This window comes from Pseudomassariella vexata, assembly GCF_002105095.1.
Source record: "Pseudomassariella vexata strain CBS 129021 chromosome Unknown BCR38scaffold_12, whole genome shotgun sequence".
NCBI lineage: Eukaryota > Fungi > Ascomycota > Sordariomycetes > Amphisphaeriales > Pseudomassariaceae > Pseudomassariella > Pseudomassariella vexata.
The window spans coordinates 1065738-1089586 of NW_024467967.1; the positions used below are offsets into that span (position 1 = coordinate 1065738).

The 23849-nt window shown below is 49.9% G+C and overlaps 5 protein-coding genes across 5 annotated transcripts; 4 read left to right on the forward strand and 1 right to left on the reverse strand.

Moving 5' to 3' along the window:
* Nucleotides 1–47: 47 nt before the first annotated feature.
* BCR38DRAFT_488391 (uncharacterized protein) lies at nt 48–605 on the forward strand (the record flags this gene model as incomplete). Its single annotated transcript, XM_040864265.1, has 1 exon — nt 48–605. One exon carries the CDS (start codon nt 48–50, stop codon nt 603–605), a length of 558 nt encoding a protein of 185 aa, XP_040712645.1.
* A 5109-nt stretch (nt 606–5714) lies between these two features.
* BCR38DRAFT_460130 (putative ATP synthase subunit alpha, mitochondrial) lies at nt 5715–7952 on the forward strand (the record flags this gene model as incomplete). The annotated part of the gene is made up of 6 exons (XM_040862376.1): nt 5715–5786; nt 6003–6160; nt 6358–6414; nt 6468–6588; nt 6645–7631; nt 7689–7952. The coding sequence occupies 6 exons, from the start codon at nt 5715–5717 to the stop codon at nt 7950–7952; spliced, it is 1659 nt and encodes a 552-aa protein (XP_040712646.1).
* A 644-nt stretch (nt 7953–8596) lies between these two features.
* On the forward strand, nt 8597–9794 carry BCR38DRAFT_488393 (H-hydrate dehydratase; the record flags this gene model as incomplete). The annotated part of the gene is made up of 3 exons (XM_040864266.1): nt 8597–8693; nt 8767–8864; nt 8952–9794. The coding sequence occupies 3 exons, from the start codon at nt 8597–8599 to the stop codon at nt 9792–9794; spliced, it is 1038 nt and encodes a 345-aa protein (XP_040712647.1).
* Nucleotides 9795–14896: 5102 nt separating this feature from the next.
* BCR38DRAFT_477047 (uncharacterized protein) lies at nt 14897–17302 on the forward strand (the record flags this gene model as incomplete). The annotated part of the gene is made up of 1 exon (XM_040863061.1): nt 14897–17302. The coding sequence occupies one exon, from the start codon at nt 14897–14899 to the stop codon at nt 16898–16900; it is 2004 nt and encodes a 667-aa protein (XP_040712648.1). The 3' UTR covers nt 16901–17302.
* A 3501-nt stretch (nt 17303–20803) lies between these two features.
* Nucleotides 20804–22051, reverse strand: BCR38DRAFT_526737 (secretory lipase-domain-containing protein; the record flags this gene model as incomplete). Its single annotated transcript, XM_040865368.1, has 1 exon — nt 20804–22051. The coding sequence occupies exon 1, from the start codon at nt 21935–21937 to the stop codon at nt 20804–20806; it is 1134 nt and encodes a 377-aa protein (XP_040712649.1). The 5' UTR covers nt 21938–22051.
* Between the last annotated feature and the right edge of the window lie 1798 nt (nt 22052–23849).

The following is a 23849-nucleotide window of genomic DNA, read 5'->3' on the forward strand; positions in this document are numbered from 1 at the left end:
CATCACTATTACAGCCCCTAACCCTCAGGTTTACACAACTCTCCAAAATGGACCCGTTTTGGCAAGGCATGGGTATGCCGATGCCCGCCTCGAACCATAGCCGCACCAGACCAAAACAGTCCACCAATACTTACCGCACAACAAAGAAGTTCGAGTCAAGGCCACACAGTTGTCGCGACGTATGCCAGCACTGCGGAACCACAGCTGGTCCCAGCAAGCCTCCCAAAGTCAACGTGTCACCCCTGAGCAACCCAGAATCCCATATAAACCACAAACGCCAAAACACCCTAGAAGGAACCGACGCCCAAACCGGGCAAAACTTCTACGATTTCCTAAAGCACGCCCATGAAACACACTACGCCAAACAAAAAGCCGCATTCGCGCAATCGCTCACCGATATCAAAGCCCAGCACGAGAACATGCGGGTCAACGAAGAATGTTCCACGGTGGCGTCGTGGCTTCGGTTGGGGAAGAAGCGGTTTGCGCTGTGGATGGAGATGCGGCGGGCGACGGAGCAGCACAGGAGGGCTTTGAGGGGGTTGGGTAATGATTTGAAAACGAGGCGGGAGGGGGCGCTTTTGCCGGGTGGGTTTTTGGATTCTTGAGGATTGATGGAGGGTTTGGTTCATTGGAAAGGGGGCTGGTTGAGAAAAATTGGTTTGAGGACTTACAAGAAGGGAAATATGGAGGCTCACCCGGCGAAGGGTCGATTCGTGGGATATAGATAGTCATAATGGATGTTTCAGGATATTTGGTGTGAGCATCGTGTTAGAGAGAGCTTGGGGGCTTTCCTAGGATATACATCTAGTTAATTACACGGAGCAACAGGTCATGGAGAGGTAGGGAAGCGAATACATCCCATCGAGCAGTAGTCGCGCTTGGGTTCATTGGTAGAATCTCATGACTCTGATTGTCGAGTAGCCTCTGAGGTACTATAAAAATTCAATCAAGTTCTCAAATTGTACCAAAATTTTAACCATCCGCCTAAAGCCAATCCCTGGCAATTTGCAAGGAACCTTGGGCGTCTTTGGTGCCATTCGTGATGCGTTACGGTAAATTAGCCACAATACCTCTCTAAAGTGAGATTTCACTCAATCTGAAACATCGAGCTAGGTATTGCATTATGCGAAAATGTGATAGTGAAGGGGGCTACAAGTAATCAAAGAATTGGAAGGGACGATATCTAGATGATACTGAACTTTGAGGATGATGCGAAACCGTTGTTTGTAAAGCTATTCTACCAGTCCTTGAATTCTGTAAAGCTGATATGCCTTCTGTCCACGCTGTGCCATCCTATTCGCTGTCCAAAAAGTACTTGTACACTATATTACCGCGATTCACTTTGAAGTATGAATCAATTAAACCCCAACAACCCGCAGGGTCACCACCAGTATCTTTATGACTGTAGAACCGTCGCCAAAATCGGTGATCATTGTGTTGATGAATCCTCGAGGCAGTGGCTCGCCACCGATATTCACCATATGCTTATCCTTACGCCCTTCTCGAAAATGGAACATCCATCTCGCGAGTTCGTTCTCACAGTTCCTTCCTTGAAACTCATAAAACATTTATGTCTCCTTCGCATCACTCCCCGCGAACTCTCTCGACTTTGGGCGGGAAGCTGGAGGCAGGTGTTACCTTCTAAAGCAAGGAATCCCCACATCACCAAAGCTGTTCCCCCTACACTCGGGTGGTGTCGTACCCAAAGATAGGTCGGATACATCATTAGGGAGACGATGTGTAGTAATTGAGTGAATCGGAACCGGCTATTATTTTCTCTGTTCTTCCTTGAATGGCGGCAACCCATTTTCCTTAACATTTTCTGGAAGAAGATGGTGGTACGAATCAGAACCTTGGAAATTCGAGGATTGTAGATAATGTCCCATATTTCAAGCTCAACTCCCCCTTGAGGCCGAGGACCTGTCCCCAAGTGAACCAATTCTCCTCGAGCTCAAGACCAGTCTTGTAGTTGGAGATGATATGAATCTCTGCATTTATTTGAGTTTGGGTTTGCCGGCGGCGGCTCGAAGATGAGTCCGAGACGCCGCAATTTGTTATTTACTAGATGATCCATAGCCCAGATAATCTCCTGGCTTACCTCCCGGGATACTCCTCTGTGGATGGTTCCGTCTTCAAACCTGCACTTGACCGAGCAATAGCGATAGTTGTTGCACCTCATCCACGGCTTGGCTCCGAGCTTCTGGCAAATGATGCAGTAAGGGCTATATGCGAACTTATCATTTCTCTGCAGCTTCAGAATCATTACGAAGACAAACGATTCTGAGCGATCAATGGATGGATTTTGGGCTGAAGTAGAAGACAAACGTAGCTCTGATGAAGCGAGGGAGCGTAGTGCTTTCGACAAATGGTAAGGCTAGTTTGAAAGCGAAGGAACAATATCGGGTAACTTCGATCTAGAGACGAGAAGGATGATGCCGAAGCGGTAACAAGAAAACGATAGAATGCTGGTCGAGTCTGGGGTGGGATGTCGATGTGGTTTGCGTTTTCAAGCAGTTGAGAGAAGCCTCTCGTGCTGATCATTCAGTCCCACGTTAAGGGGAAGGTTCGATCAACTCTGTAGTGATTCCATGGAAGATGCTGGTCGATTCTGCTTGCCAACAGCCGACTGCCACCCTTTCTGTGACTCAAGTACCCGGATAACATGGAATAAGATCTCTAAATGAAAATAACTTCCACCAAGGAGGCGATTCCGATGTGAGGTTTTTGCGTAAACACCCTCGCTCTTTCCACCGCTGGTTCATATGCTATGAGTTAAGCTAACCTTGGCAGCATTGCTTGCAAGTCACGTCACCTCAAGACGCGTACTGAGCTAAACCAGCTCACTCACACGACAATCACAAGCTGGAGTGCCGTAGGTCATACTTCCCACGACCCGACCTCAATGCACAGCGATACCGAAACCTCCCGAGACAGTATCATCAACAATAGCCCGGGAATCCGGTAGAGCTCAGTGCAGGCGTGGTGAGCGTTTCCCAAGCTGCCATACGCAACATAAGCACCTTTAAGCAGCCCTTGGATCACATTGAGGCAAGACCTTGCTTATTCTTGCCGTAGAATTCAGCTTCGTTCGATGCTGACCTAATTCTTGAGATGTGCGATTGTTTCTCTAGGAGACGAGACCCCAACAGATCAAATTCTTCGACAAACGTTGTAATTTTCCATGATTATCACCCTCGAATGTGAAGAAGGAATGGCCGTGCCAATTCGCTCATCATTACGAGTAATCTCAATATCGTCGTGGGAGTTTGAGCCAGCGGTTCTGACCAAAACTAACCATTACGTGCGGCGCAACGGAATATTCGGTCAATGGCTTCGCCCTAAGCCGTCGCTGACGGCCCGCTACTCTACACTCCCTATGAAGTCGTAGTACTCGAACTTTTCAACGACACCCATGTATTCCAGGCTCGGCTTAATGAAGCCAATCCGGACGATTGTCTGATGCTTCAGTATCCTGTCGCAAGTCCCCAGGTCCCACAGGTTTTGCAACATCTTGGTGTGCCCATGGAGTCACGGCGCTCAATAGTCTATCGGCTCAGGCTCCAAGGGAATGAAGAGCAATGCAGAATCGTGCCCGTTTTCTAAAGCATTCCAGTTTAGAAGCAAACAGGATCCAAAAGTGTCCTCTAAGAGAATTGGGTTGAGCTCTGGCAGTATCCTATCCCAAGTTCAGCCGGCCACACCGCACCAAGAAGTAGACGTGATCACGACATGTTGGCCAATTATGAATATTGCGGCTTCAAGAGTTTGGAATTTGAGATCAATTGTCTTCCAAGTCTCCATCTCATCCCAAGCCGCCCTTATCTGCCATTGGAAATGTCTGTCCATGGAAAATTGATTGTATTGGTCCAATTCGACACTTCACGTATTTCCTTATGTTTTCCTCGGCAAGTTATGATAGCGCTGCCGCAGAGACATCAAACATATCATAGTACTGGGAAAAGACTGAGACGTTCTGACCCTGGATGATTCAAGAGTAACCTACATGCGCTCAAACCAACGTGAGTTCTGAGATGCCGTATAGGAAAGTGCTATAATTCGGAGCGTCCGCAACATTGGCCAGTCGGACGGACTGGACATCATCTAGGCGCATCGCCATCTTAGCAGAGTATGCGCAGATGGTGGGAATTTGCCAAGAGTAATTGCTGCTGGATACTATGATGTCATTGCGGAACGCTGAGATAGTCGTGCCAGATCTCAATGAACTCGAACTTCTTCGTCAAAGCCAGCAGGGTCCTGACTGGGACTTGTAAGCTAATCGAGCGGCGACCCGGTCATAAATTTGGCTCATCTGAGATTTTGACACAGGCTGGTGCCACACCTGTGATCCTAGCATGTAGGATGTGCTTTTTGACTTGATGCAGCTCATGTGACGGGTCAGGACCCGGATTTGATGTGGAGCCACTGGAACCTAGGTTATGTGTCGCTATCTTCAGACAAGTTTTCAAGACGTTTCGAAGGTGAAGTTACGAATAGGAGGGTCGCCAGCATCGATAGAAAATTCCCTTTGACACATTATGCATCGACAGAGTCCAGTCCATACATCAGTACATTTGAGAGAAATTTCGACTGGGGATCTGCTGCTTCTGTCTTGGCATTTGGTCGCCAGATTGCTTGCCCATGAGGATGCGGAAAGTGTTCCGTAACCGGAGTCCGTCCGACCATGCTTCAATTAGGGTTGGCATTCATCTTCAAAGTAAGACAAATCCATCGACACGGCGGATCTTGAGTTATGTATAATATTGGTCGACGAGTGCGGTTTCCTGAAAATATATTTCCCTCAATCACCGGTCTCAATCATGGAGAAGATGGACGAGTCTCCCCCAAACTTTCCTTGATGCTGAAAATCAAACCTGGGCCACCACGAATGGCAAAAGCCAATTGAATGAGGAAATTGCTGTAGGTATAGAAAATCTCTCATGCGCTGAGATAATCGAATGGGCCAGAGGAAGTTGATAGAGATGATTAAGCGTGAAGAACAAGAAGTAGGAGCTTGATGGTAACAACGCTGTTGACTACATGGTACCGTGTCGGAACATGTAATACACGTTGAAGCCTTCATAATGAACATCTGCAGTAGTTGACACTTTGAGATGGTGTTTGCTATTGAGCTTCACTCGCCTCTGAGTTAAGGGAGAAATATAGAACATATAAATCAAGATCTGGTGCATCACGCAGATGTGTTGACATTAGTTCAGCGATACTTGCTCATGCAGCCTAGCCCGTCCAAAGAGGGGTGCACACGCAACAAAATGACCTTGCCAGTATCAACCTAGGGCTGGATGAACAGTCCCAACAGCACTTGCCTGGGAGTGATCAAGAGAGTTTTGAATTTCTGGTGTTTCTAGGTGTGAAGAGAGGTCAATGTTAGAATATATTCAATCATTCTTGCCTTTTTGATGAAGCTGTTTAGATTTTGAAGTTCCTTTGTACAATGTCCGAGAGAAAGAGAAACGGCGAGCAGTTTTCGTCGTTGCCCACTTGACTGCCACTCAACGGGATTAGCTCGAAAGCACAGGCCATCCGCTTTCCCAATCTCCCCTTCGTGCTTCAGTACTCTGCACCTCATCCGAAAAAAGTTCCTTTGCAAACCTCCAGTCTTAAGACTATCACCCCCAAATCTCCCCTCCCATCAATTGCAAGACAATTGCAATTGGTCCTCCTTTTCTCCCGAGGAACAGACACACCTCTCTAATATGTTCCGAAACGCCCTCCGCCAGTCCTCGCGCGCCGTGGGCGCCATCTCTGCGTCGGGCAGAGTGGTTGCGGTAAGTCGACTCCTCTCGCCCGAATAGATCTCAATTCCATCGAAAACGTCATGCGACCGCCCTTGCTGCATCGAGTGACCATATCTCCACCTCAATTGAGCTTTTTGGACTGTTTTAGGATCGGTTTTGGAGCTATGGGAGCTCTGTTAAGAGCTTGTCGTCTTTGGCCAGCGCAACGCTGTCTCTCGGGCCTTCGGCTAACTTGTTTTCAAAAAGGCACGAAATGCCGCACCCGCAGCCTTCCACATTCAGTCTCGAAACTACGCCGAGGCGAAGGCATCGCCAACCGAGGTGTCCTCCATTCTCGAGCAGCGAATCCGCGGTGTATCTGAGGAGTCCAACCTTGCCGAGACTGGCCGTGTCCTCTCTGTCGGGTACGTGTGTTGACCGAACATAGGTGGAGCCCGGCGTCGGGATTTTCACGATGGCAAAATATCGCCCATCATCATCCATTACATCACCTACTCCAACATTCCGACCCCATCATCACGATTATTGTCGTTCTCGCCATCGTAGTTGACGTTTGAGGGATTAACAGTAAGATATGATTGGCTGACTTGGAGTTCTACAGAGATGGTATCGCCCGTGTGCACGGTATGGCCAATGTCCAGGCTGAGGAGCTGGTCGAGTACGTACAACCCACACCTACATGGGCTGCGAAGCTCAACTAACACTTCGCAGATTTGCTTCCGGTGTGAAGGGAATGTGCATGAACTTGGAGGCTGGACAAGTCGGTGTGGTGCTCTTCGGTTCTGACCGTCTGGTCAAGGAGGGCGAAACCGTCAAGCGTACCGGAGAAATTGTAAGTACCGTAATCGGCCCCTCGATGGCTGCTTCCAGTGACTAATGGTCATCTAGGTCGATGTGCCCGTCGGTCCCGAACTGCTCGGCCGTGTCGTCGACGCTCTGGGTAACCCCATTGACGGCAAGGGTCCTCTCAACACCAAGGAGAAGCGCCGTGCCCAGCTCAAGGCCCCCGGTATTCTGCCTCGCCGATCCGTCAACCAGCCCGTACAGACTGGTCTCAAGTCCGTTGACGCCATGGTTCCCATCGGTCGTGGTCAGCGTGAGTTGATCATTGGTGATCGTCAGACCGGAAAGACTGCCGTTGCCTTGGATGCGATGCTCAACCAGAAGCGGTGGAACAGCTCCAACGACGAGACCAAGAAGCTTTACTGTGTCTACGTTGCCGTTGGTCAGAAGCGATCTACCGTCGCTCAACTCGTCAAGACCCTCGAGGAGAACGACGCCATGAAATACTCTATCATCGTCGCTGCTACTGCCTCCGAGGCTGCGCCTCTCCAGTACATTGCCCCCTTTACCGGTGCCTCCATTGGCGAGTGGTTCCGTGACAACGGCAAGCACTCTCTGGTCATCTACGACGATCTGTCCAAGCAGGCCGTCGCCTACCGTCAAATGTCTCTGCTGCTCCGTCGTCCCCCTGGCCGTGAGGCTTACCCCGGTGATGTCTTCTACCTTCACTCGCGTCTTCTGGAGCGTGCTGCCAAGATGAGTGACAAGCACGGCGGCGGTTCCATGACTGCCCTGCCCGTCATCGAGACCCAAGGTGGTGATGTGTCTGCCTACATTCCTACCAACGTTATTTCCATCACTGATGGCCAGATCTTCTTGGAGGCCGAGCTCTTCTACAAGGGTATCCGACCCGCCATCAACGTCGGTCTGTCCGTGTCTCGTGTCGGTTCCGCTGCCCAGCTCAAGGCCATGAAGCAAGTCGCCGGTTCGCTCAAGCTCTTCTTGGCTCAGTACCGTGAGGTCGCCGCTTTCGCCCAGTTTGGTTCTGATCTTGATGCCGCCACCAAGCAGACTCTGTCCCGTGGTGAACGCGTAAGTAGTCCAAAAAATGCATGTATTGTGGTGATTATGCTAATCAATATTCTACAGTTGACCGAGCTCCTCAAGCAGAAGCAGTACTCACCCATGGCCGTTAACGAGATGGTTCCCCTCATCTACGCTGGTGTCAACGGTTTCCTTGACACCGTCCCCGTTGCCAAGATTCTGCAGTGGGAGTCGGACTTCCTCGCTCACCTGAAGACCAACGAGTCGGACCTGATCGCCACCATCGACAAGGAGGGTGCGCTCAGCAAGGAGCTTGAGGCAAGATTGAAGGATGTTGTCACCAACTTCACCAAGAGCTTCACCTCTTAAACGGCTAGATAAAGATCAGTTAAATGACAGGGGATGATCTGTCTATACCTTAGGGATGCAGCGGTTCGCGGGACTTGTTTCTTCTAGAGGCGAGACGTGTTTCTTCGGGTGCTAGGACGTGTGGATATGGGCTGAACTGGAGAGATTCTCCAACTCAGCCCTTGTAAAATAGAGCCAAAAACTCAAGAGCACTCGATTCCTTTTGTTCATTAATCGTTAATCCCGCCCGCATGATATGACAATATGATTTGTATAGTGGAATTTTGTAAGTACCCCACAATCAGTGATGCCCAAGTGGGTTGAGCTTTAGTGCTGCATGGTTTAGGTGCTCAATGATTGATAAGAAGCTTCGAAGCTTGTGATGTCATCGCAACGTAACCTGTGGTTCAAAGACAATTTCTTCGTATCGTACAAAACAATTAAAAGACAGCTTGCTGATCTATGATTGTTCAACCTTCTAAATCTCTTTGGTTCTGACTGATACGCAACTCACACAAAGACTCCCCCTCTCCCCCCACCGACAGACCTACAAGCTACCCCGCCGCTACGTCCTGCCGTTTCGCGTTTCTCTACATCTACCACATCAAGGAAAAGGACGTAACCGACGGCAACAGCGAGAGACACAGTATTTCCACTGGTCAAAGATGAGCTCCGAGGGCCCCGAAATGTCGCCTGCTATGCGAGATGTTCTTGGCAAGGTGCGCCAGATGGTGCCGCCTATGCTGGAGAAGTTTCACAAAGGTGTGAAACTGCCCGATGCGCTTTAACTACGAAGGCGAACAGACTCACGATGCTGATTAAACTGGCCACACAGGTCAAATGGGCCGCATAGCCGTCATTGGCGGCAGTGTGGACTACACAGGAGCTCCCTATTTCTCAGCCATGGCCAGCGCGAGACTGGGCTGCGATATGGTGCGATTCCACCTACCCTCCATGGCTTACATCTCTCATCTCTACCTCAAGCCTCACGGTCGCAACTAACATGAGATTTATCGACAGTCCCATGTAATCTGCACACCCGCCGCCGCCGCCGTGATCAAGACCTACTCACCGAATCTGATGGTGCACCCGCTCATGCGCCAATCCCCCGAGCGCCCAATCCCTCCCACGTCCGGAAACGCCCCCTCGTCCGCCGACACCGACTCAGCTGAGATATCCAAGCGTATCATCGAGATGCTGCCTCGTCTCCACGCGCTTGTCATCGGTCCCGGCCTGGGCCGCGACCCGCTGATGCAAGAAACGTGCGCGAAAGTACTCGTAGCAGCCCGCGAGCGCAAAATGCCTGTCGTTCTCGACGCAGACGCCCTAGCCATCGTGCTCAAAAGCCCCGAGCTCGTCATGGGCTGGCGCGAGGTGGTGCTCACGCCGAATGTGGTCGAGTTCGGCCGGCTGTGGAAGGGGATAAAAAACCACGAGTCCGAAAAAGGCGACCGTTCCGAGACGGCGCAGGTCGAGGCCCTGTCTAAGGCCCTGGGCGGTGTGACGATTGTGCAGAAGGGTGGTAAGGACTACATTTCCAACGGGGACACGACGCTAGTCGTGGAGAATAGGGGGGGACTGAAGCGCAGTGGCGGTCAGGGGGACACGTTGACGGGTAGTATTGCCACGTTTTTGGGGTGGCGTAATGCATATCTTGAGGAGCTATGGGATCATGGGGGGCAGCTAGATGAAAGTGAGACGATTGGGCTCGCGGCATTTGGAGGCGCGGCAATTACGAGGGAGTGCTCAAGGAGGGCATTTGAGAAGAAGGGGAGGAGTTTGCAGGCTAGTGATTTGACCGAGGAGGTTCATGGGGCTTTTATACATATGTTTGGGGATGAGGAGGTCGATGCTAAGTTGTGAGAATCGGTTTGAGGTAAACAAACTGGAAATGGGGCAATAGAAGGCAGTGGTGGTCAGACGAAGAGATATTGGCCATTATCTGCATAGAGAGTATGCCATAATCCTCTGCTAGGTGGGTTGTGCTAGGACGCTATCTGCGCTTCTACGTACGGCCAAACTATGACACTTGACTACAATAGGAGTGCAGGCCATGAGTATATACGATGATGAACCGAGGTGTGATTTGCAGAACCGCATGGTACACATTACAGCTGCCCAATGCCCGTGGACTACACGAGCATTATCGGTGTGCCTACCTCTCTAGTGGTGATGAAGTTACACGACAGCCACCTCGCCAAAACTTGCTGTCTACTGTCAATCCAACTACGTCCCCAATCGAAAAGCTACGGCATTCAGAGACACAGCTTCAGCCCCTCTCTAATCGTAACTTAACTCAACCCCACTCTCCTTCTTCATGTCTCTCTTGGCCACAATCGCTGTTGGTCTCGAGGCTCTTGGTTCACACATTTTTATACGCGTCGCGATCAAAACTTTGCAGAAATAAGCATACTGCAGCTGTTGCTTCTTGTGCGCGCGTCAAGATGCGGTGAGCAACCTAACCCGTAGGTATAACAAACAAGGACGCAATCTGCATTTGCATCATAGCAAAAGTTGCACGATATTCATCAGGCCATCTCGCAGCTCATGTGGTGCTTGCGTAGTGCCTGGACTTTTGTCTGCCTGCCTTCGACTGCCGTGTTTGTGTGCTGTTGTGTCCTACTACGCTTCCTGCTGTATTCCACCGAGATCTCACATGGTTTCTCACGGTGAGCTCTGTGAAAGCTGCTTATTTCGGAGCGGGCGCAATGTTATTGGCTTGGGTAGTTTGTGTGAGATGAAGTTAGGGGTGGTTCAGAGATGAATGAGTAACATTTACAGGAGACTCGACTCGGCTTGACCTCGAGTCCAGTTTAGCCTGAGAATATCAACGTCATTTGATGTGTTACAGCTTGGATGTAACGAGCATGCGTTCTTGAGCATAGCCTACGTACTTAAGTTAGTTGTTCTGCAAACTGGGCTATACGACCTCGCAGCAGGTAGATTATGCGAGCGAGACAGATGTCAATGCAATGTAATCCAGACAGGATAGGAGGGCAGATATTCAGACACACAACTCATGACCCACGCATGCACGCAGGTCCAGGTTACGAGATCAGGCATGGCGGGTGTTAGGTGTGACATCGGGTAGCCGCATCGATGCATCGGTTGAGCCTTTGTTTCCGTCGACTTCATCACCCAACCAACCCGCAGCGGCGGGTATGCAATGCATGCACAAGCAAGAACCGGGACCCCTGCATTTATTTACAGCCAACATCCGCTGAAGAAATTTTGAATTTGGGGGTTCATCCTTCCCTTCCCGCCCCGGACGACCGGAAAGAAGGGGAGGGGGCAGTATCCAATTGTTCTGCCTCCTTGTCTTTTCTTCTCGCTTCTGTCCGAGATCCATTGGTTCAAATATCGGCACGGTGCCGATGGGGATAAGATATGCCTTCCTACCCTGCTGAGTTACGGGATTTTATTCTGGGTTGGGTGACTTAGAGGCTTGAGATTAAGATGAAGTTAGCATGACTTGTAAGTTACGTCAACGGCATTGGTGCTGTAGTTGCTTTTTAAAGGAGGCAGTGTGTGGAATTTGACGAAATTGATAGGTAATTTTGGATTCTACGCTTTGAGGTAACATATGGCATCATTTTATATTTCACCTGGATGATGACAGGATCGTCAGAGGTGATAATGATGACTTGGGGGCTTTTTCCAGGCAGATGACATGTCCGATGGGGGCGTTTGACAGGCTAACCTCGTCAATAATGACACATTCCTCAGCCTCGCTAGGTTAGGTGTTATGTTGCAAGCATGAGCCATATCCGCGCAGTTCCAGACGTGATGGACACGTTGAATCGAAAGGATCGTGTTTGATATTGAGAGAAGTACAGCTCAGGCTGGTACCGACGTCTGAAATCACGCGGACCGTCTACTATCTTTAGCTCGGAGGGATCTCATGTCATATCCGCCTGATTTGTGCATTCCATGATATGGCATAATCGACCGCAGACACGAAAGTGGCAATCTAAGCACATTGGCTTTGCAACTCGCCAACGCTAGCGCAGCAGCCAAAGAAGTCTGAAGCTGAGTACGGGAAAGGCTGCGCTGAGTTTGAGCATACTTACGGAGACGGCCGTGGTTAACATGATTTACATGATGTGGCTTACGGTGTCTGTCGCCGACGAGCTTCCAGTGGGCTCATATGGTACGTCTGTTCGGTATATTGAGTCTTCGTCATTGATTCTTCGTTATTGATTCTTCGTTATTGATTCTTCGTTATTGATTCTTCGTTATTGATTCTTCGTTATTGATTCTTCGTATCGTGTGGCCTTCAGGTGGATGGACGGTCGGACTTGATTATCGACCAGTATAATTCACCAGACGCACATTGGAGTGGCATCTGCAGGCCATCAGATTGCTCGGAAGTCCATAGGACGAGTCCCTGCCAACGGAAGCGTCCGACCCGGTGAGAGATCATATTGAGCCGCATCAATTGCGATTGGTCCTAGTTGTCGATGATCGAAAACTCGGGTCAACACTGAGAGGCCTTCATGTCGGCCAAAGATGGAACCAGCCAGTCGGAACACAAGCACCGGGTACCCCAAGCAGAATGCACGCCTCCTCGGGCCGGCTCGTCGATCATCGAGGTGAACAGAAATCGATTTGCCAGGACGATGTGACAGCTTTGCATCCGATGACCAGTTCACAACTGAGAACCATGCATATATATTAAGCAGGTTCCCGTACCAACAGCTCCGACTCAAGTACTGGTTTGCCTTTCTCGGTCATGTGGTTTAACGCACGCCGGAAGCAGAAACTGCGGGTTGAGAGCACGGTGGCAAATGGAAGATGCCAAGTGCAATTCGTGCCAGTGGGATGCATATATGATATATGAGCTTAACATCTCGGCGACCACTGGGCTGGTGATACGAAACAGAAACCCAACTCTAGAACATGAGCGAGAGCCTTGCATACATCGGAGCGTACGAGGAGCGGGGTCCGAACCTGATGTTTTAGACAGTAAACCCCACCTCCAGATCGGAAAAGGCCCTTCATGATATTGTTCATCCTTGTGGAAGGAGAAACGGTCACGGGGGTTCGAAGGTGTGGTTAGATGTACAGTTCAAGAATTCGTGACACTTTCTGACAGCTCAGGCCCCAAAGCTCATCCCCGCTAGCCATAACGTGGAAAACTGGCCCTAAACCCGCTTAGGCTAAGTCGCTGTGGAAGCGGTTCGGCGGCGGCTGCAGATGCGGGTCCAGGTGCAAGCTGCAGCATTGGAATGTGAGGTTGGCCATATTGAACGTCATATTCTTTTCCGACAACCTGTTCCAAGAATGATTCTGTCTGCCTCATCCAACTGACCTCTCCAGGCACCCAGGCACCTGCTTGATTGCGCCCCGAGCTGAGGAATCCAGGGTCCACCTGAAACTCCATTGTGAGCATTCAATAAGTTCAGGAGGCGCTCACATCCTTCAATGCTACCCGTCGTTTCCAGCTGCCGTCTGGCCCAGTCCAGAACACACAAAGGACAACATCGAAAACCTGCCGAGATAATACTCGTGGCGCTTTAGGATGTGACGTAGCAAGAACCAGCCCTTTGACAAAAGGAACGATTCTGAAAACCACCATTGCTTTTGTGCCGCAAGTGGCTTAACATCACCACCACAACGCTCATGATGCGCTTCTAGCGGCGTGACAAGGCGGCGAACCCTGCTCATGGAGTGTTCATTGTCTAGAACCGTTTCTTCCCATATGTGTTGGTAAGTGAATGGGGTCTTGTTGGTCACGACTTTACCAGTGACCGCCGCTGCCCTCCCTCCCCCCAACATTGCGAATGTATGGTGGGGCCCGGATGCGTTGCACCTCAAAGTTCCCCCTTTGGCTAGATTGGCAGATGCTATCGTCAATGACCCAGGACAGGCTTTATTGCTAGGCTTCCGTCTACAGACATTCCTTCTTTGAAATTAGACCAGTTGTGATGTGCCATCCCCACTCGAATGTTCACGCCAATGTTTCCATTCGTCTTATGATTTAACTTTAGGCCATGTTGGCAGCCACGCTAGCACGGGCACATTCCCAATTGACAGGTCAAGATGCTTTTGAACCAATGGCACGGCCTTTCGACTTTTCTATCTTTGGGCTTTCATCGCGAACGTTGGAACTGAAATTCCAGTGTTCATGATCCCAACCCAGTGTTGGAATCGCTCTTGCTTTATTATGAGTCCCATGCCCAAGTCTCCCGTCCTGCTTGCATGTTAGCCACCTGCATCTTGCAGCCATCCGTCACACACATACACATCACCTTGAACGGTTTGCACAATACATACATCCATTAATATTAAAGCGGAAACTCCTCGGGCACCACGGCCCCAGACGCCACCAAAGTCCAACGGCAAGATCTTGCTCCCTATATCAGTATCCTTGTGGCCCGCCCCAGGCTATGTCTTGAGATGCCATCCTTTTCTTTCACTGCTCATATATATGTCACGGCTGTAGAGCACTGAGACTTGGCAGAGACACGGCACTTAGTTTGTGCTCATTGTTCAACCAAACATGTTCTGAAGGGGCCGGTGCACCTTGAACCTGTTGTGCTATTGAGTACCAAAGGTGGTGATCCACGGCTGTGGCTCCCTCGAAATTATTGTACTGCATATGTCTACAACCTGTGATACTTCACTCCGAACTTGGACCGGGCACGACGCAATTCACCTCTCCCAGCACAATAGGAAGTCACGAACCCATCACTCACTTTTCAACCTCTCAAAATTTGGCGTCTTGTCGTTTAACCTTCTAAAGACATAAAATTTCCTCCCGACTCTACAAAAGAGCTGTCTCGATACCAAAGCAACTGTACCAAACAATCCGAAACATTGTACACCTTCACATTCCCCATTGTACACGTTCGATCGTTCTCTAGGTAAGCCACCCTCACGGTGCCATCCAAGACCTTTGCCAACCATCTCATAATTGACAGGACCTGCAGGATAATCGGGGAGCGACTATTCCCTGGGTCACAATGGCCAACGGCTTTGATAAGCTGGAAAAGTTCTTCAGTGTGTCGAGGAGAAGAGAGAAGACAGGGCAGGGTGCCGCTCGGAAGAAGGTATCGGTCGTCAGTCCGACAAGCTCATTTCCACCGGCTATCGAAGCCCATGTATTTCCCTCGCCATCATTCATGCGGCCGACCTCCATGAGCATGGAAGTCCGAGACCCAATCGTTAGAAACACATCGCTATTCGCTTTCGCTGAAGAGAAGGAACGGTCGCAAAGCCTCTCCGGTATGCAGAATCAGCTACGAAGGCGGTCCTCAGCATACATGACCCGGACGGATGGCGAATGGAGACCTAGATTATATGGTTCGAGTCCTCTTTCCTCAGTCGCCTTGGACGAAGAACAAGGTCGTCAAGACTGTTCATCGACCCCGCGGCTGTCCCCGTTTCGCTTTCCCGAGTGTGCACTTTTCAGACAAGACGAATCGCACCAGCGTTCTTCAGCCGATGTATGCCCACATGAAAAGTCTCGAGTTGATAACCTGCCCAGAATCGTGGAGCCCGCAGCGAAAGAGACAAAGTTGTTGGATTGGTCTCCGAAACATATATCACTATTGTTCAACCCACTCGAGCTTCCTTCAATGACCGACACCACAGCTTCACGGCCACCAGATGAAGCAGATGCCTCGGTGGTTTTGATGCCTTCGCCTTTGCTCATCCGCTCTGTCAATTCAACCCCCGAAATACGGCATGGTAAATCCCGCAGCATTCGTAATGCGCACAGTCGTTCCTCAGCTGGGAGACCAGAACCCAGATTTTCTTTATTCCCCAAGCAGTACACCCCTACCAAGAACCCGATCCAAATCCACTCACCGCCCGCATCTGATGGCGAAGAAGAGCATTCGTTGACAAAGCGGGGTCGATCACGGTCGACGACCACGTTGGCGGCTTCATCCCAGTACTCCTCGCACTACAGCCCTAAACCGTCACCGAACTTAGCACCACGGAGCGATCCGTCAGCCACGGTGGTAGAGCCAAAGAGTCTACGCGAGACTTGGGGGAATAGGCTTGATGATCCCAAACTTGAACGCCTAGACCTCAAAAACATTGACAAGATCCCACGATCTCGTATGAAGAGGCCGCCAAGTATCCTAACGTTATCGGTCATGACCGCGGATATCGCAAAGCAGAACATTCTGCAAGAACCTACGTTCGATGATTTCTATGCCCTGAGCGACGAAGATATTTCTGAGATTCGACCAGCTACACCTAAACCGAACTTGTGGGCGCCGCCATGCCCGCCACCAAAAGATAAACCGAAGCCGCCACCGCCCCGAAAGCTTGGGGCTGCCGTCGCGACACCTTCGATGCAAACGGTAGCCATCAATCCGAACTCCGGAGACGTCACTCCTCCAGACACGCCCACGGATGCTCGGTTTCTGACTTTAACGCCACCTGCTACTCCTTCAGGTGCCCTGGGAGCAATTATGGCGGCGGGAATTGCGAAAACGTACAACTTTGACCTAGTGTATGTCATTAGCCTGTGGCCAAGTGGACAAGGTAATCTATTGGATCCTTCACGGCGACCATCTGCCAGGTCATCACAGCGACCTACGCGCTCCGGGGGCACAATGGTTGCGCATCCAAACTCCGAGTTTTCTGGAAGGCTTATGGCCGCATTCGGCCTGAATGAAGTGCCCTCGCCCTTCAGAATCCCCACCACCGTCCAACTCCGAACCCTCGACACGCACGAATGGAGAGAGTACGGAAACCCCACGGCAAAGCCTGAGGAGTTTTCTCGCGGCTGGACATGCTCCTTCCATAGTGATCATGTGCCAATGGCTCGTAATAGCCTGCAAGCCTCCCCGGATATTGTCATGAATCGCGGCATCGTCTTCGCCGCTTACACCAAACGGAATAACGAGGCGGCGGTTAAACTCAAGTCGAGGGCGGAGAAGGACCAGTTCTTGGATAGGCTTCACTTGGACGCAAAGACACTCGTGGATGCTTTGCTCGATAGGAACGAGTAGAGCGGGAATACACAACCATGAGACCCTCCGCATTCACCAACGCCGCTTCGATTCAGATGGATACGCATGCCAATTATATTATACGAACTGGAAGTTTCAGCGTCCTCCGGTGCACACTTTGGTATCGACTGGTTGCCAGGGATCCTTCGACGCCGTCATTTGGTCGTTCATACGGATTTATCTTAAGTACAGGTTTATGGAGGATGTGATTACAAGAAAAAATAGCACTACGCTAATGATGTTTGATGCAAATAGCGACGAGTAATTGGAGGACAAGACGGAATACCGATTCCTGGGGACATCTATGTAGATGATGACGCTTGGTGGTGGACTTTCGCTTGGCCTGCCCCTCTTTCTTAACACTCAACTTGGCTCACGCTTCAGTATTTATGTACTTAGATGAATTATGATACTATTTTGCTGAAAGCCTTTCCCACTTCGGTTTTTTGACTTAGAATTGTCCTTGGTGAGTCTCTAGCTGTGTGCTGTCGCCGTGGGTTGGCTTGGTTCGGAGCTTTTCGTGGGGTCTCTTGTGACTGCTGAGCTCTGACCCGGTGGAGGATGTGCCTTCTGAATAAGATTACGTTTCATCAAGCCATGTCTGTGAACAAGGGGGCTGTTTTCTGGCTTTGGGTGTCTGTTTAATTTGTCCTTTTCAATGGGATGGATGGCTTGTGCGCTCGCTTTTAGGTTAGATCTACGTTCACTTCGCCCATAGGATTACCAGAGCCCCTAGAAACTTGAAATAAAAAATTCCCACAGTGGCATCTTATGCATCACAGCGCGAGGTCTCAGGTCTACAGATCCCAGATACGCGTGGAAGACTGTGGTACATGACAGTGAAAGGGAAACCCAGATTATTTCGTAACTTGACAACAGGTGGTCCTACGAGGTTGTGTATATCTGAGTATTCTTCCAGGATCAATCGTTATGCTGGAGAAATTATCGGAACCATGCAAACGAAGGCCGTAATTGCAGGGGCACAATCTAAATCATTGTCCTCCAAACCATGGTGTAACTCGAACCACCCAAAGCATGGGTTACCGTGCTACAGGCTATTTGCAATGGAGAGTGTAGTCTTTTGGGCCAGAGCTTTCGAAAGGACAGCCAACACGGAAAAGGCTTGTCTACCATCGCATCACGATAGCAATTTCTGCCAAGGACTCGAAGGTCAGTCACAACGAAGATGTAATTCTTAATTTTTATATGTAATCATTTCCATTAATTCTCGGAATTGCGCGAAATTATGTTTCTGCAAGTGAGTTAGTAATTGTTATGAAGTAGGAACTACTATGATATTCAGAACGGGGATGAGATTTATATGAAGGCCAAAAAGGGATGTTTTTTTTTCTTCTATGATGGTTACTTCTGGTTTTGGGGCGGGGTTTTGTAGCCCTGTACTTGGCCGTACCTTCCCACCTGGAGGGCGGGGGAGGTTGTCGTAGGTGTTATATATGTGTACCTAGGTCCGTTTGTAGAAAAAAATCCAGCAGGGAGTATTTTTGCAGAGTTTCACATCACACTTTATTCGCAATGTGCCTAGCTATTGTAATACTACCAAGCCGATCAGTTCTAGGCATCCAAATTTCTGGAATTTCGCTGAAGCAATGTTCACAGCTAACCAGGGTTGTTTTTCACGCTATTATAGCCCCTCTCTAAATTACATACCTCCAAAATGTCGAACCTGTTAGAAAATAGAAGAATGAGGGACTGCTTGCAGTATAGGTTCCATGAAGGGACCAACATATGGTTGACTAGACTGCAAATATGACCCTCAGAGCCAAATTATTATGACGTGATCACACAGGCCGTCCAGCATGTCACTTAAACAAACCATACGGCATGTCTGAGACGTTTCAAGCCGATTGCAAAGATTTGGCCCCATAGCCATAACCTGACAAAACCTCACCTTGGGGGTCGGTGATAGTCTCAATAGTGCATCCATCTACGGTGTTTCCCCCCTCTAAAACAGAGACAACCCAACTTAAAGCTCTCGTGTTCTCATTTGTGCCTTCGTCTTTATGACCACCCACAGTATTCCTCTGATAAAAAATCCCCGCCCCAAGTCCACAGTACCGCTCCACAAGCGCATCTGTCTCAGCCCCAGGGCTCAACTCGTCATTAACGTCCCACACCTACATCCGGGACACCCCCACATGTGGGACGCCTTAAAATGACACTGTATATTATAACCATTAACTTCAACCTTTTTTACACTTATTCTAATGCGACTACAATATAGTTTTCACCGTCACTAGGGTTTTCAGACTCGCTAGACTCATCTGTACTATCCTCAATTTCACCAGCCTCGATTTGAGCCTTCCGAATAGCCTTGATATTAGTAAACTTCGAATTTGGGCTCATCTTGACCTTCCTCCGCTTCCTAGCCCTACTAGCATCAAGCTCTGCCTCTATTGCCTCAATCTTTCGCTGTGCGACAGCTAATTGGTAGTCCTTCTCATCAAAGCCCTTTTGAACTTTCCGAAAGAGTAGCCGCTGGGTATTTGGATCACTATCAAGCTTGCTGAATAAGCTGAGTTGATCTTGGAGCTCATCTCTCCTCTTAGGCGTTGACCAGGCTACTGCTGATGTCTCTAACGCCCAGTCCTGACTACCCTTACTATCAGAGTACCCTTTGCAAGTCTGACTAGGCTGTCTGATTGGTGCTGACGTATTCTCAAGGAGCAGGGGGCCCATAAGGGGTCTAGCTATGCTCGAAGGCCAGAGACCAGTATATTTCCATCCACTGATAATGTTCTTAGCGGTCAATGCTGCTAGACGTGCCTTTCTATAGGAGAGGAGAAAGTTTCTCTTCCATACGACAGTAGTAGTATCCCTTCGGTCAAGGTAACCAAGCTCCTTCTTATAGGCTGCCTTGAGGGGTCTAAAGACTGATTGATCGAGAGGCTGGAGAACGTGGGATGTGTGTGGCGGCAAGAAAAGCAAGTGTATCTTGTTTATGAAGCAGAGGTACATAAACTCTGTCGTTTCGTGGCTACTATGCCCATCTAGGATAAGTAACCTAGTCTCTTCAGGGTCCTCTGGTTAAGTCAAAGGAATAAAGATATTTTGTAGCCACTCAATAGCCGTAAAGTCTGACGTCCACCCATTCTCTGTTGCTGTAAACCTCCAGGCTTCGTATGGAGTCAAGTCCAGAGGAAACCACTGCTGCTGGACAGACTTCCCCTTGTATATCACAAGTGGGGGTAGTGCAGTACCAGTCGCAGAGATACACTCTATAAGAGATTGTCCAAGCTCGAGATCCAGGCTGTTTCTTCCGTATAGAACGAGTCTCAGATAATCCTAGAACAAGACCATTTGATCCTCTACCTTCTAGAATACCTGTCTCATCCATATTGTATCGATTCGAGGCCTTAGTAGCTTTGATCTCAGGGATAGCGAGGTATTTGAACCATTGCCTGATCACATTAGCTGAGGCTCCATTAATACGCTGGGAATCGATAGCTCTGCTTCTCTGGACCTTGACTGAAGGGTTCCTCTTGATAAAAGCCTGGACCCAGTTCTTTCCAAGTGGTTCGGTGTCTCCGTGGATCTGTAGGATACACTCGGCGAAGTCTTTGAGCTGTTGATGGGTTGGTGGGAGGCCTAGGGCAGCCTGGATTCGAACCCATTCAGCCAGATGGGATTCCTAGGCTGGAAAGATCCTCTGGTAGTCAGCAAAGGCTATATCTATTGACTGGGCTCCCTGAATCCGTCGTGAAAGAGTAGACCTTGGGACATCATGCTCATATGCTGCTTTTCGGAGGCTTTGACCGGTAGCTATTGCTTGAAGAGCTCGATAAATATCATCTTCGGTATATTGACTCAGATTAGTGTAAAGAAGACGTACGTAAAATTTCGTAACGATTGAATCGATATTGGTAAAGAAAAAAGAGGTTGAAGTTAGAGGCTAGCGGTGTTGATGAGGCATTTTTGGGTGTCCCACATGTGGGGGTGTCCCGGATGTGGGTGTGGGACGTTAATGGCTTGGTACACGAAAAGCGGCATCTTTGGAACTCCGTGATAGCCCATAATGCCATCTCTCCACACAACTTCATTTAATAAGGGCACATTGAAGTCTGCCATGCCGCCTACGAAATAGTCAGAGATATTTTGATACGCGAATGTCGCAGCTGTCGAAGTCCCGTTCTCGACACCCAGAAAAGTCGTCGCGTTGTACGGCCCGCTCGTCTTCAGCCTGCTGACCACGTATTGCCTCGCGGCGGGATACTGGCTTGTGATGCCAACGATAGATAAAGGAGACAATCCCGCATTCGGCCCTCCCTCAACAGCATCCCGCACCCTGGTCAAATTTGGCGTTAAGCCTCCCAGTGCGGCCCCCGCGAATTCCAAGTCGGGCGCGTATAAGCCCTGCAACTCGGCTGCCCATTCCACGGCTAGCGCACCGCCCGAGTATCCAAACATGGAATATTTTGCATTTGAGCTCAAGCCAAAGGTGCCGAGACATTCTGCCGACAAAGCGGCACGGACTCCATCGAGAACAGCATGGCCAGACATGACGCCCGCTGTGAACGAGGCCTTGGGGCCCTCGTAGTCACCCACCACGACATGCCAGCCGCGGCCGAGGGCGAGACTTACCACGCTTGGCGCGGGGCTGGCGTATAGAGAGTAGCTAGGGCTGGCGTTTAGGTTTAGGGAGTCATATGGTATCTGATAGGAGAGCAGGGTCTTTCCCGGGGCGGATGTAGTGCTTTTGGGCACGAAAAGGGTGGTGACCGCCCAGGTGGGCTGGTACTGGCTGTCGGTTGTGCGGTAGAGGATGTTGTAGGCTGCTGAGCTGTTGGATATTATGGAGGTGAGGCTCCCTGGCGCTTTGCGGATGCGGAGTATGGTGCCGGGCGGAGGGGTGTTGAGAGATTCGGGCGGAGTGATGTACCAGGGGTCTTGCTTTGGGGGGATTGGGGAGGTGGTGCATGAGATTAGACATGAGTCTCTTGTGGAAAAGCTCGTAGGAGCTGGTAGAGCTATGCGGGCAACAAGGCTCCACAGTAGCAGCAAGTTGATAAGGGATGTCATGATGTTGAAGTGATGCCGGAAAATTCGGCGTGAGAATGTTGTCCAGACGCAGCAATTATTGGTCCGTAGACACAGGGGGAAGTCGGACGACTGCAAAGGGGCGATGGCTCAAGCGATGATACTATAACTCACGCGGATGCTTATTCGAGCTATACGTTGTATCCAGTTTGCCGGTGCTACTTCCCCGCATCTTGTACACCCCCTCGAGCACCTCTAGCGCATGTCATGCATATGTCTGTCATGGATATATAAAGTGGAGAAGTGACTAGTTCTGGGCCATGTAGGGCTAGCATGACGGTGGTACCAATGAGATAATTCATTTGTAGCCTGCATATGAAGTCGTGTTTTGTATGGTTGGATTTCTTGGAGAGGTGGTATCTGGTTCTTGTGGGACAGATATGCTAATATGGGAAGTATATTGCACTCCGACCAAACCAGACATCGACAAGTCTCAAAATGAGAAAGTTTAACCACCGGTGTCAATAAGCTTCCCGATAAAAGTAAGCCCGGCCTAATCGCTTTATTAGCTAGTCACACACCACACATCTTTTACCCCAAAATGCAAATTGTACGACAGCAAAAGCACCACCCGTTTCATCGCTTCCTTCAAGCCATGCAACCTCTTAAGCTCATCCTCAATATCCCACATTATCATCCAAACCGTCCTCTTCAAACGGCGGCCCACGCACCTGCTCTCTGTCAACGACTGCCTATACACTCACTCGCTCAAAGCGTGATGCGCAAGCCAAATCGGCATAGGTAACTCCTCAAGCCTCTCGTTCGGCTGCTTGCATTGCCCAACCGGTAATAACCCCCACTTTCCTTTACTGGTAGACAGACGGTACACACATACTCGTCCAGCGCAGCATACGCCTTCCATAGCTGCCCCGACACGTGCTCCGGGGTTTGCACAGGCTGCTCGCGCTCGTCCCGCGGCGGAACCCAGCGGTCGACCCGTTGTGGAGTGTCGCAGGGGTCGTGCATCAGTGACGGGTCATCTTCCATGAATTTGATGGACTTTGTGCTCATGTTTGGATCTATGTTTCTTTGCTTCCTTGTTGTCATTGTTGTGGTTGTCTTTCTTGTGGTGCTAGCCTTGTTATTGGCGGTACATGCTATCAAACACGCTGTTTACCTCTTATTTGCGCCCCTCGCCGTCGCAGTGTCGAGTAGGTAGTTTAGCTTAGTTGCTCTTGGAGGGGTCGAGCTAGCTCTCTGCAGTGTCAACTTGTTGCTCGACCATGCAGGTGAGCTGTTTTCTGGTGGGGAGTTTCTTGTTCTTGGGCTTGCTTTTGTTGTTCTTCACTACGGCGTTTAGGGTTGGTACTGTGGAAGGGTTTGTTAAGGGTGCCGCCGGTTTGGCTTGCTCGTCTCTGGCTGGCCCTCAGGGCTGGTGGCGAGTTACCGCAGTATTCTTGGGATGTTTGGCCATGTTTGTGTTTGTTGGAGATGATGTTGGTTTCATGGGATCTCCTGGATCTTGAAGTTGCTCAGAATTTTGACTCACTCTTGAAAATGCAAGAAGTTTAGAGGTGAAGGTCTGCAGACTTGACAAAATGCCATTAGACATGCTCGTGCATACGTACAAAGTGAATATTGACAAAGGAAAGCTGTGCACAGACAGCCAGCAACGGGAGTTGGTAGTTTCGTTGTGCGGTGTAAGACGTTGTCCAAGAAGTCTGTGGTCTTGTTCTCCCCTTCCAGCTTGGTAGACAACGATAGGACTCCTATGCGGATTGATAGCGCAGCAGCCAATCAGGTGGAGTCCCGCGATGGCGCATAGAAAACTGCTCACGTGGCCAAGAGGTATACTTTCGTCATGCTGACAAACCCTATGATAGACCATGTTCTCTCTTCTGGAAAGGTGCGCAACAGGAGCCGAGGCTCAATTTGCCACCTGACTAGAGCACGT